The sequence below is a fragment of the Hipposideros armiger genome, unplaced genomic scaffold (assembly GCF_001890085.2).
Source record: "Hipposideros armiger isolate ML-2016 unplaced genomic scaffold, ASM189008v1 scaffold_188, whole genome shotgun sequence".
Classification (NCBI taxonomy): domain Eukaryota; kingdom Metazoa; phylum Chordata; class Mammalia; order Chiroptera; family Hipposideridae; genus Hipposideros; species Hipposideros armiger.
This window is the reverse complement of record NW_017731538.1, coordinates 1,174,414-1,187,766: the sequence shown is the minus strand read 5'-3', so window position 1 is coordinate 1,187,766 and position 13,353 is coordinate 1,174,414. Positions and strand designations below refer to the sequence as shown.

The 13,353-nt window shown below is 45.0% G+C and overlaps 1 protein-coding gene across 10 annotated transcripts in view; it reads right to left on the bottom strand.

Annotated features, from left to right (window-relative positions):
* The window catches only part of TEAD1 (TEA domain transcription factor 1), a 255,672-nt gene that overhangs the window by 45,523 nt on the left and 196,796 nt on the right, over window positions 1-13,353 (bottom strand). For 6 of the 10 annotated variants that reach the window (XM_019652871.1, XM_019652872.1, XM_019652863.1 and 3 more), the window contains 5 exons: window positions 7,954-7,965; window positions 7,008-7,142; window positions 5,793-5,839; window positions 4,866-4,927; window positions 3,794-3,918 (listed from right to left, as the gene is read on the bottom strand). In XM_019652871.1, coding sequence (XP_019508416.1) covers window positions 3,794-3,918; window positions 4,866-4,927; window positions 5,793-5,839; window positions 7,008-7,142; window positions 7,954-7,965 — 381 coding nt within the window. The remainder of the gene's footprint in view (window positions 1-3,793; window positions 3,919-4,865; window positions 4,928-5,792; window positions 5,840-7,007; window positions 7,143-7,953; window positions 7,966-13,353) is intronic. The other 4 variants (XM_019652873.1, XM_019652866.1, XM_019652870.1 and 1 more) reach the window with 1 other exon arrangement.

The following is a 13,353-nucleotide window of genomic DNA, read 5'->3' as shown; positions in this document are numbered from 1 at the left end:
TTTTCCTATCATTAGAACAGAAACATAGTAAAATTAAAGTCTGAGAAGCCACGAAAATTCTTAGAGCCAAAGAAACCATTCACATGCTACAAATTTTTCAGTGTGACCTTTGGTCTTGAAGTACCATTACACCTTCATTGTAATAGCACACTGTGTTTGCAAAATACAGCCCATATTATATAATTTGAGAAACTGGTGCTTGAGACCTTGTCAAAATGCTTTAAATAATTTCATGAATTCTCCCTCATTTCAATTCATCAATCACCTTATTTATTTATTTATTTATTATTTTTAAACCAAAAGTCTGCCGCTTCCTCTAGCACAAGTACCATAAGTTCAGGCCCTCACATTTCCACTAAAATCAAATACATGTGCTATTCATAATCTGCCATGAATTCATTTGTATATATTAAACTCACTTGCATATTATTGCAAAATAAGTATTTGTAACACAGGAATATTATAAGTGACCTTAACAAGTGAGACTGATGTTACAATTTAGTAAAATAATTTCACAACAGTGGTACAGCTTTGGTTGGCATTATCTGATACACATAATTTAAAGCTAGAAACATCGATATATATATATATATATAAAATATTATTTTCTGAAATTATACTTTTTAAATCTAAAGGGCATGTAATTTTCAATTATGAAGAAGGATCATTATTTCACATAAGTGCTTAGTATTATCTCACATTCTGTGTGTGTGTGTGTACTTGTTTGGGTGGTTATTGTTCATCTTCTCTAGTATGATGGAGGCTCATGAAAATAAGGATTTAGTTTCCTTTGCTGTTGAATCCCTAACACCTGAAATAGTGGCTGGCATGTAGTGTTTAAAAAGCATTTGTCGAATGGATTCTAATTTCTCTCAGCCCCAACTCGTGTCCCCTAACATATAATTACTCTTTTAAGAGGCCCAAGGGTTCTGACCCCCTCGAGGCCTTGCATTTATTTCAGGACCGTTGAAGTCATGTGTTGGAGTCCAATCTATTGAGCCAAGCCTTTTCATTCATCAGGAAAAGGCCATTCTGACTATCATGTGTAATCCTGAACGCACATGAAACCTTATCTCTGGACTCTATGCTAAGGAAATGGTGGGCTCTGCCTTTAAAACTATCTATCAGCCTTCACTTACTGCTTTCATACCCCCGAGTCATCAACCTCTGAAATATTCTCCCTCCTTCTTCTCATGGCCATAGCAATCCTCCACCTCTCACTTTTTTTTTTTTTTTTTTTTAAGCTGATCCATCCTGCTACCTGTTGGCAGCTCAGCGGCTGCTCAGCTCGGGCTGGACTCGAACCGCTGTTGCTCAGAGCTCAAACTCTTGAGTGAGCTCTTAACCAACTGAGCCACTCGGCCGGCCCTAATCCTCCACCTCTCAAAGTAAGGGTTACTCCTTAAAGAAGCCTGTCTGTTCCCTGTGCATCCCAGCATCCAATATTCTTCCTTCCTAGAAGTCACCACACTTCGCAATGACCTCCGGTGTGATTACTGCTTCAAGTGTGTCTCCTCAGGAGATGACACACTCCATAAGGGCGGAGACCGCAGCTGCTCCTGGGTATGGCGCCATGCACGTGCAGGGGCTCGTAAATGATTATAGAATGGACTGAGTGAGTCTATCAGTGTTCACAGTGTGAAGCCCAACAACACTAACAACAACAGAAGGAACTGGGCATTCTAGGCCCTATAGGTCCATAACTGAGGAGGACAGGCCCAATGAAGGGGCTGCCATGAGCTTTAAAATTAAATTTATTTATTTATTTATTTATTTATTTATTTTTTACTGTGATAAAATATTCCAGTCTTTTAACCAGGGAAACAACCATCTTGCAAATTTTGTTTCCCAGTGCCTTGGAATTCTATTCCTAGCAAAAAATAAAATAGTAACAAGCAAAGAGAGATTTGTTCACACAAGAGATATGCAGACTGAATACATGGGTTGAGAGACCTTGATAGTTGGTGGTGGTTTGCAGTAGTGTAAAAGAACGTATTGAAACAGGATATTTGGGCTCCTGGTCCCTCTGCTTATTGGCTAAATATCTTGAGTGAGCCATTTAATGTGTCTGGGCCTCAGTTTCCTCGCCTGTAAAATGGGGAAAACAGAATCTACCTCATGGCACTATGAGAATAGAATGAAATGACCAATGACAAAGTAGTGTGTAGGCCATGAGGTATCAAACAAACAAGTTATGAAAAGCAGAAGCATCATCTAGGCCAAAGCAAAGCCTTCAGCCAAAGAATCACCTACACTTCTCAGAAAGGAGCAGCAGCCTAGAATCAAGAAGTAATCTTATTTATTTCAGTGCCCCAACAGATAGGGATTTAAGCCATCATCACCACCCTTCCTATAAAACCACTCAGCCACTTGAGAAGAGTGATCCAGTTGCCCTTCTCTTCCTGTTTTCTTTCTTTTTTGGAGGTAAAAGCATTATTATTTTACTTTTCCTCAATGTTTTTACGAAATTCCCTGTTTTCAATAACCTCATTTTCCTATACATGCTTTGATGGACCCAATGACCTACTTTACCTCGCTTTCTACATTTTTTTCCCTTTGTTTTGGAGCAGGCTCTATTTTTCTACCAGCTCCCCGAGTTCACAATTCATAGACAGAAGTGTCAGTGGGCTACACTGGGTTCCCCTGAGTCTCCACTGTGGGGATGGCTGGTGGAGGCCCCTCTGCCTATGGCGTTTCCCCCATCCTATCAACACAGGCTTTCCGTCGAGCTCACGTACGAACACTCCCCGGAGAGCTCACCTGCCATGGCTCAGTATCTGAGTTATTTACAGCAGCTGGTGAACTCATTCATGACACTTTCTCCTGATAAGAGAGTGGAGAGCACGGCGTCTCTGTGCTCTGGGTGGCCCTGGAGATTAGCCGGGCAGATGAGAGGCAATACGGGAAGGAGTTGGGGAAGATCCCAAAGACAAACTCACGATTTCTTCAATTTTTGCCTTGGGCTCACCCACACACAGATGCAGTGCTCATACTCACAGCCAAAGAGTGGGCGTGAGGGAAGGGTCCTGAGCTTGCTGGGTGGGGAAGGAGGGGAGGCTCACATATGTATAAGGAAAGCTGGGCCTGGCTGAGAAACAAGGGGACGATGGGCACTCGATGGGGAGGGGGAGACAACACACAGCGTCCAGGCGCCAACCTTACTGGCATCTGTGATATTATAGGGCACCGCATTCTACGTCAAACGGTTAAAGTACCATCTTGCTACTTCTCCTTAAAAAGATAACGACTTGCTATCTTGAGAAAACACAGACTTGGAAAGGCAATATAGAATAAGGGCTAAATGTTTAGGCGTGAGTTTTAAAGACATGAGTTTGAATCTCTAATCCATCAGATATTAACGTGTGACTTTAGGGACATTACTTAACCTCTCTGTTTCCTCATCTATCAGCCAGCACCTGCCCTTATAAGGTTTCAGTGAGGATCAAATGTGATTGTATATATAAATAGCTTTGCCAGTACCAGCCATATGGCAAGACTCCATAAATGTTAACTTTTACCCAATGCAAGAGCCTAGTAAGACCCTTCCCTTCAGCTCCAGAATTTCCTGGAGGTTCAGGGCCAGAGCATCTATAACCATTCAGCTCTGAAGTTCTACAGACTTGCCAATGGAAATACCTTTTCACTTAATGGAAAGGCTGCTTGGCTATTCCTCCCCAGGTCTGTGTTCACACAGGATAATTGTCAGGCACAAGGGCAGAGAAAAGGAGAGCGAAGGTGAACGGGGATGGAAGCAAATTCTGGATTCAAGGCACACCTCTCTGAGGACACTCACCGAGTCTGGGTCTCGCTGCTGTTCGAGGAAAGCGGAGAATTCCACCAGGCGAAGTTTGGTTGTGCCAATGGAGCGGCCCTGCCAGGCAGGGACTGAGGGAGCTGGGGCTGACGCAGGCTCAAAACCTGAAAGACCAATCGTCACCTTTAGTGCTGGCCACTCGCCTTCCCTCGAGCCTCAGGCTAGGACTGGGGTAGGGCCCTACAAAATGGATGACCCAGGAGGACAGGCCAGCATTCTGCTCCACCAGCATCTAGGGGTGCAACTAAGTTAGGCAACGGGGGAATTCTGGCCAAGGATCCCAGAGGCAGTGGCCCAGAGAAGCACAATGCATGTGGCTCCTTCCAAAGCCAACTTCAGCTCAGGTTATGGGCTGTGGCATGAGGACACCTAATCCTGGACAAAGGGGCTTAGCTGGGGATCAAGGCGAGAGTGACTGAAGAGTAGAAGTGAATGCTTGTAAAGATCTCCTGTGAGCCCAGCACATGCTGGACAGTTCTTGTGTTTGTCCAACTCCTTTCTTAAGATTGAAGTCACCAGCACTATAGAACATTCTCCCAGAACACTCCACGGTATTGGAGCAGAGAGCATTTTTAGTTCGGGTGCCCTGCAATGGGGAGCAGCGCCACTAAGTAAATTCTATGTGCACGTGTGTGTGGTGGGGAGGGCTGGACAAATTCATGATCTCTAGTTTGGGATTCCATGTAAGCTGTCCTTTAAAGAAAGGGTAGTAGGAATTGAGACCTATTTATCCAAGAAAGGGTGAATACAACCCTATCTGCCCTCAGAACTTGGACTGCCCAATTCAGCCTGTTAACGATGAAGAAGGAACCACAGCAACTTCCCCTTCCAAGGATGACATAGGGCACTGAGTGAAAGTGATCAGCTTCCTGCTTCCTTAGAAACCCATCCAAAGAGCTCTCAGCCGGTGACTGGGAGGAATCAGGGACCTGGGAGGGGACACACCTGTGACCTTCCTGAGCTCCAGGCTAACCCTGCCTTAAAGAAGATGGGGGCAAGGAGGGACCTGTGGCTGTGGAACAACATGAGAGGGAGCCCCACAGAGACTCACCTGGAATGGGGGCTGTGACGGCTGGCTGAATGGGGTAGGCCTGCTGCACGAAGGGCTTGACACTGGGGACAGAAGAATTGAGAGAGTTAGAAACAGTGACTGTAGCATTGGCTACTCCCCAGGCCTGGCCTTGGCCTCTCAGAGCTAGGGACCCAACCTGGAGTCCTCCCCACTGTGAGGTACCCTGCCTGCAGGTGGGAGCACAGCCCAGGCTGAGCTCCACCAAGACAGAGACAGTTACTGTTTCCAATTGAGGGGGGCCAGCAGGGTGCTGAGGACCAAACCACCAGCCTCATGCCAGTTCCGTGGGACAAGCTAGACATCTACCTCTTAAACTCTCTTGTCCCTGCAGAGACTAAGGTCAGTAGTTGCCATTTCCAGGCAAGGTTTGGCACATACTCAGGCTCTTCTCTAGGCCAAACAGCTCAAGTTCTTTTGAGAATATAGGGGCAGACTTTCCATTCTGCTTTTATCCCCTGACTGCCTTTATCTTCCGGTTTACTGAGTTTGCTTCCCCGGCCCTCAAAGCATCAGCAGGATTTTCTATTAGCCGCCCACCACAGGGAAAGCCAGAACAGGATGAGCTATAGGATCACATCCACTGCCCTCCATCTCGGGCAGGCACTTCTCAGAAGAGCCCAGGCTCTGCCCTTCAAAGCCATGAGGGGACAGGGACTCGCTTCCTATTTCCAGCTGGATGACCATTAAACGTAAGGTGGGAGTGAGGTGTTTACATGTCCCCTGGATCTGAGCAGTCTCTTTCCTGCTATTGGCCTCAGTAAATAACAATGGGGGATGACTTCGGTGATCTCAGGCTAAATCTCCTTTCCCCTACAAGCCCTGAGGCAGCCTGGTCCCAGAAAAATGCCTCCCAGAGTGGACGGTGACCAGCCCCTGTTGTCAGCACCAGTCCCACCTCAGACTTACTCTTGTGAGGATCCTGGCTGCCCTGTTTGTATCATTCCCGGCCAGAACTGGAAAGCAAAATGCAAGAGGCTTCAGGATTATGAGTTCATGTGAAAGCACAGTTCAGGACGTCTATACATTGCAACTTCTGCTAAAGAGCAGGTTCAGATCATCTACCAGGTGCAAGCTGACCCTCCCGAAATGCAGATGTGGTCACTGATGTGCGAAACATTGGAACCTAGGTCCTTTGTCTGGCAGCCCAGGGCTCCCTCTAGCTCCTCTTCCAGATAATCCCCAAGGACAGCAACCCAGCAGCAGTGTCTGTGTTCTCCTGACACCTGGCAGAGATCTGGGTACACTGCAGAGGGTTCACAAATATTTCATCTGACTGCTCTATTCATGCACCCTCCCATCCTCCTCTTCCCCCCTCCATTTTGAAATGCTCCGTGTGTAATATTCTGCCTCTATGGCTCACAGCACTGAGGGCCCAGCCAGGGAAAGGACAAAGCTCAGAACAAGTGGCCGGGAGCGCCCAGCAGCAGTGTAGACACTCCTTTGCTGCGAGATTTCCTGAGGCTTTCGGTGCCTGCCAACCCCGGCTGGGGAGGTAGCACTGTGTAAAGGTAGTCACAGAGCCCTGGGTTTAAGTCCTTATGTCATTAGCCATAGGCTTATGACCAAGTTACCCAAAAACTTGTTTTGTTACTTAGTGACCTCAGTTTTCTCATCTGCAAAATGGCAATTACAATAAGAGGCATTTAAGATTATTATGAGGATTAAATGAGATCATAATGTTAAGCTTCTCAGCCCTTGGTAAGTACAAAACAAAAATGTTAATAGAATACTTTGTCTCTTTAAGGGCTAGTTGCCATAAAGTGATCCTGAGGACACAGGAACAGATATCAAGGGCCAGAAAAAAAATACAGCAGAAGAGATAGATCACAACCTAGAAGGGCACTGGAAAAGTGATACTTAATTCCATATCTTCAAGGACTAAGGATCCCTTCTTCCTCTCTCACACACACACTCTCTCTCTCTCCCTCTCTCTCTCTCTCTCTCTGCCTCCTTCCCTTCCTTTCTTTCACCTTTTTTGCACCCAGCATCAGTTCACCACGAAATGGTCTTTTCCCTCTCTTACACCTGACCCAATCACAAGTGCCAGGCGGACAGCGTCATGCTGGCCGACGGAGACCCCATGGCCCTAGGGGCCATCATTGGATTTGGCCTGTGACTCACCCCCGGCGCCCCTGGGAAGGTGGGGCGTGGAATCCCAGGCAGCCCCAGCTTGTTGTGAATGGCAGTGGCCGAGACGATCTGGGCTGACGACATGGCAGCCATATGCTGAAGTGCCTTATCCTTTGCAGTCTGATCCTTGAAGGTGACAGTGACATACAAACTTAATACATAACGCATGGCTACCAGGCAGCTTACACAGGCACAGCCACGAGCACATGGACTAAAATACAGAGCCACAAAAGAGGCTGGAAAAGCAAACATGCACGAATAAATAAACACAGCCAGAAGGCTAAAACACACTCAACCTACAGTAACTCTGAAAATTCACTGAGAACACCCAGTGGTAAGTTTTCTTAAAAAATTTTGTTAATCCATTTTCCAACAGAATGGGAAGCCTCTGAGAAGAGCAGACAATTGTATTTATTTTTCCAGCTTCCAAAGGGAGCATTCTCCAATTACTTAACACACTCAAGGGGAAAAAAAAGGCCCTGCTTTTAAGCATATACATGGGGGGGCAGGGAGGTGATGGGGGGAGAAGAGGCGCAGTTGTGGATCTGGGGCAGGGTCATCCAGAGTGTGGGGAGGCCCTGGCTATGTGCGCTGTCAAGGGGCACAGTCCCAGGAGCTGCTGGAGTCATGCAAGGCCTGGAAGCCCTGGCAGACACCTGGGGGCGGGGCTTAGAAGCAGAGGGGCGGGTGGGGGCGATGTCCGGCCAAGCAGCATGCTGGCGGGGCGCATGCGCTCTTGGGTATCCCCGCCATGGGTCTAAGGCTACACGGGTTCTTTTTGTAGCTGAGGACACAGAGGATGCTACCAGGTAAGTGGTTTCTCCTTTACTTAAATGGATCTTTTCTAGAAAAGCCAAGGCTGATAACACAAAGCTAGCCAAAAAGTCTGCCAAGCACAGCTAAAATACAGAATACTCAATTTGGTGAAAATACTTACCATGCTTGTCACCTGGATACAACAATAAACAATTTGTTAAAAGGATTGCGTACAAAGGCAGGGTTATTTTTCTTCTTCAGTTAAAAATATATATATGTATACAAACACACAATCTGGGGTATAATAAAATGCGTAGGAGTGTGGGTTGTTTTTTGTTTTTGTTTTTTCACATTTTAGGAGGAATGTATGACCCAGATATCTAGAAGGGCAATTACCAATACCGGCAACAATAAAAGACGACTCCCAACTCCTTAGAGCAGGTTCTGTGGTTTCCCCAGGGCAGATGGAGAAATGGTCAGACCCCTGGTGGGGGACAGGCCCTCATGATGCAGGCAGGGCTTCCTACTTGGTAAACATGTCAAGGTTCCTGGCTGCTAGTAGAAAGTGTGTAAATCTACCTGGCCCAGACTCCATCAAAGCAGGAACAAAATGGTGACATCAAGATTTTAACAAGAGTGCCCTCCACGACTGCCATTCAGTGTTCAGACAGGGAGTAAAAGTCAAGGGGAGCTTCAGGTAAGACACTGAGTACCAGCACAGAGGTGGCTTCAGTGTTTACAGGTTCACCCAAAGGTGATGAATAAACATGCTGAAGTGCCAAAGGCAAGGCCAAAAGGGGAACAAGAAAACAAAAAAAATCAAAGCCTAGAACACAACTACTAGGGGCTTCTAAGAAAGATCGATTCAGTGCTCCCCAAATGGCTTAGACAACACTTTGCCCCATAACTGCCCGGAACACCGTGTGAATTTTCAAAAAGTTTCTATTAACCCTTGAAAAAAAGCCTAACACTTCATACATTTTTACAACATTTTTACACATTTCTCTAGATCTCAACTGAAGAAATATGAGCCTCCTGGAACAGCTCTTTGGGGATGCACACGGTCATTATGAGCATCTGTAAGGTAATGTGCTGTCACTGAATGCCACCATGAGGGCCCTGGAAGGCTGAAGGATGACTGGTCCCCAAAGGAACGGCCACGGATGACTAGAATGAGGCTTTCGCCACCTCTGGTCAGATGGCTTTCTTTGAGCTGACACTCCATTTGCTAATCTGCTGAATGCTCTAGCCTAAAGCTAGCTTTCTCTGGTAACTTTCTAAAAAAGATCTAAAACATTTCAGATACTGAGATGCTGGAAAAAAGACAAATCTTGAAGTCTGGAATTTTATGATGGACTGGGTGTGTACAAATGCCCTAAAGCCAAACTGAGCCTGACACATATAGGTCTTAGCACCAGTCAGTCTACTCTTAGCTGGTCCTGTGGTTTCACCTGCCACCTGCCCTGTCACCCCCTCAGAGGGTAATCCATGTATAATGAACAGAAAACATGGCTTCTGTCACATTTACTCCCTACTCTATCAAGAGTACCTTGACATCAATTCAAACTGGTTGGTTTCTCTTTGGACCATGTCACTTTGGACTCCAGCCCCCAAGCCACTTAATCCCTAATGACAGGTTATCAACACCCTCAAGGTTGATTTCTGAAATTGAATTAGTGGCATAGGTGTAATCATAGGTGCCTTCTCCAACAAGGAACAAACCTTACAGCTTCTCCAGGGACCAGGCTGGGAGCTGGGAAAATGGCAGCCCAGACTTCCTGCCTGCCCGGCTGATGCAAATTGAGGAAAAACTACAAAAGAGCTGTGGGCTTGGCTCTATTCCAAAAGTACGTCATGAGGCCTCTCTCAGACCTGAGAGTTTTGTGTTTATGAAATGCTGATGACAGGGGTGATTCTGCCCGCCCAAATACAGAGCACATTTGTGCACACTTGGGTGGAGTGACTCAGGAATTGAAAGTTCAGGTCCAAGTGGAAATGAGTAGAAATGAGGAAAGGAGAAAAGTCACCAGCTTTGCTATTTAGGTCACACAGCTTCAGAACATGGTCTTTTTTGTTGTTGTTGTTAAAGTTAAGTTTTGACTCTCTTGTTAGCCAGCATTCTAGGAGGTACCTGAATGAAAACAAAAGTTCCAAAGCAGAAGAGCAAATCAATTGCTTCTAACACACCAACTTGCTCTCTGTCAGGAAAAGGCAAACCTGCCAAGACCAGTCTCTATCTGACATTAGTGGGTTGTATTATCTTGGGCAAGTCATTTAACACATTCTATCTTTCTACAAAATAAAGAGTTGCACTCTATTCTCTAAAGCCCTTCTAGCTCTAAAAGTATTTGTAGCTATGAGTGTGAGTTCTACTATAAGCAAATACATCTTAATATATATAGCCAAAAAAACCACTAGTGAAAAGAGAACAGAATGTTAAAATTTGGGCAGCTCTTGGCCGCCTATCCTAATAGAGAGAAAGCCAAGTGTGGAGAGGAAATTTTATCTCAAGTAGAGGTTCTTTCTGCACTTGACCTACCTACTTGAGAATAGGCAATTTTCTGCAAATGGACTAAAATGTCTATACCAGTGATTTCCTACCTTTTGGAGTGGAGATGCTCTGACTACACATTTAATTTGATCACATCTTCCCTTTATATATGATATACATGATATACATTTAGAAATTAAAAGGATTAATATTTTTCTGTTTAAAACCTAAAGTAACCCTGCAGATAATAAGCACCGCCAGGGAGATCTCAAAATCAGAACTGAGAGCCTGGCTGTAGACCCACTTATCCTGAAATGGGAGTACAGAATGATGCCAGGCTGACAGATTTCAATGGATCTCTAAATTGTCATTTTCAGCCTAGAGATACATGCCTGGCTTTGAAGAAATTATAACTCTAAGTGTCAGAACTGAGTAAATTGTTTCTATGTGTCACTCTAGTCTAATATCCTGGACTTTTAAACATTCCACTCTATCCTCCCCTCTTATACCCCAGATTAAAGGGGGAAGACGGGGGGGGGGGGGGGGCTGGGGTATCGCTAATCTATCCAAACACTGAAACTTAAGTAAATTCAAAAATATATGCTACCTTCGTTTACTATATTAATGTTATTCTAAAATGTTTTCATACCAACGTTTCTGAGATGTGGATGAGCTTTACGAAGGATGAGAACACTGTTTTATTTTGAAAAACTGTTTTAAGTCAATGCTGAGTTATTGTTTATGATATCTTACAGGAAACACTCTGAGTATGTGTATGTATACATATGAGCATGCATGAACAAGAAAGATTTGTCCCAGGAAAAAGCTCAGACAACTTCACACTGACCCCTTATTACTGATTTTAAGCCACTCTGTCCCTAAGATTATAAAGAATGAGGCCACAAGAAAGGTGACTGCTTGGGGATTAAGGACAGAAAAGGCAAATCTTCCTTTTCTAACTGACCACTAACTCAAGCCCATGACCTGAAACGTGGAAAATGTTTATGGAGCAGACAACGTGGGTCTAAGACTGTTGACGGGGTGCTAGGGAACAAATGGCCCATCTGATCTGAGAATGAGGGCAGACCAAGCACTCTAACTTGGGGTGCATGTCTCAGTACCCACTTGACTTTCCTCCCTGTCCAATTTCTGGTATACCCCGGTTCAATGGCCTCACTACCTCAGCCACCTGGGGATCAGCAGGCTGTGCCATGCATAAACGCCTCAGCCCCGAACCTTTCAAATTGTTACTGTTACTAAGTAAACATGCTTTCATATTTCATGAAGCAGAGCAAGGGTGCCACTACAACTCTGGGTTCCACACGTTAAAATGTACGTTTGGAAAATGTCTACACGTAATATACATGACAGGAAGGCAGCCACATCACAAACGCACATCTGGAGAGGTGTGCTCTTCCAGCTCAAGAACATTGTATGAATCGGTTTCTGGATCGTATGGGAGTCTTGTTCCCCTCACTCTTCTGCTTCCCCAGCTTTTGAGGATTCTGGGGGAATCAATTATCTCGTAATTTGTAGGCCTTAACCACAGCAATCATAATAAAAAGATAATATAAAAAGGTCACATGCTTGCATGTATAATATTATAGCTGTCATGTATCGCATTTTAGTGAACAGCCTACTAAACCAATATAGTCCAAACAGTTTATTTGGGGGCCATGATTTCAGAATTTAAAGACTCCAATCTAATTTATTCATGTGGAATTCCACCAATACATCAGGAAAAATATATAAAGTTAAAAAAAAAAAAGACAAGACCATGGATTCCAAAGCTCTTGATAGCTATTAAATGTTTTTCTCCAATTACACTTTTCCCAGCAATATAAAATGTAGTGCAAGAGAGGAAAGACAACAATTTGCTTGCAAAATCACTTTTACAGAAAAAGATAAAGCACAGAGTATTTCCCTAAAGTAATTTTGCAGATGTTGTTTCTAATCTTGCACTATGTGGATTCACATGACCTCTACAATTATTAACAGTAGCCCCTGATCAGATAAACATCACAAAACTCTGTGAGGGTTTTGGAGAAAGGATGGTGGGCACTTGAATTTTCTAGCCATGATCTCCAATTTGCTTATTATTAGAGAAAGCTGGAGTAAATACAAAAGGGGGTTATTTCAGTCAGGCAATAGCTAATGCAGAGGAGAGAAGGCACATTCACACTTCGCCTGACTTCCCTGTAATGAGGAGCAATTAATTCATCTTATTGTATTTCCAAATGCCAAAGACTCCATTCACATCAAAGAAACATGTTTCAAGGCTTTTACCATTATTCATTTTTAAATGTATTGAGCTATATTTAGTATTTCGTAATTGTCAATAGTGTTTCCTTTCATTCTGATGTGGGGTTTAGGATTATTAAGGATTGTAGACGAGGATCTGAGGCTCCAAGTGATTTGTAGGTGTGCCTGACGACTCTCCTCCACCAGGAAGCTGGGGATTTAGATCAGCTAATGCCAGGTCGTGATGCTGGGGAGATGGCACCCTTCTGATCTGAGCCCCCTTTCCCTTCATACATGACAGCAAGAGGCAGGAGGTAAATCTCCCCCTGAAAAGCCAGGGGAACCCAAGTAGGCAGCAGACTCAAGTTTAGCTCCAGACAAGTACCACCAGCTCCCGCCACTCGTCGTCTCTGTTTAATTCAAACATATAGACACAATGAAAAGAGGGCTCAGTTGATGGGAAATGATGCGAAAGCATCCTGAGCCAGGGACATGAACCCTCCTCCTTGACCAGCGCTCTTTGGGGAGGCAGCATGCTCGATAGCTCTGGGATCAAATTCAGGCTTGTGAACCTGGGCAAGTCACTTAGTCATTCCGAGACTCTGCTTCCTCATTTATAGTGAGGGGAACAACACCCACCTTCAGGGCTGTTCTGAGAATTGCATCAAGCACTCCCTCCGCTGTGCCCACAGCCTTGCCACTAGGTGAACTTGCAGTCTATGGGGCCCACGTGACCAACCATCCAGGCTGGATCCTGCTTGAGACCTGAAATGCTTAGTGAGCCCTGGCCCGGAATACATAACCGTGGCACTGTTATTCTAGGGCACTGTCTACATTAGAGACTCATTA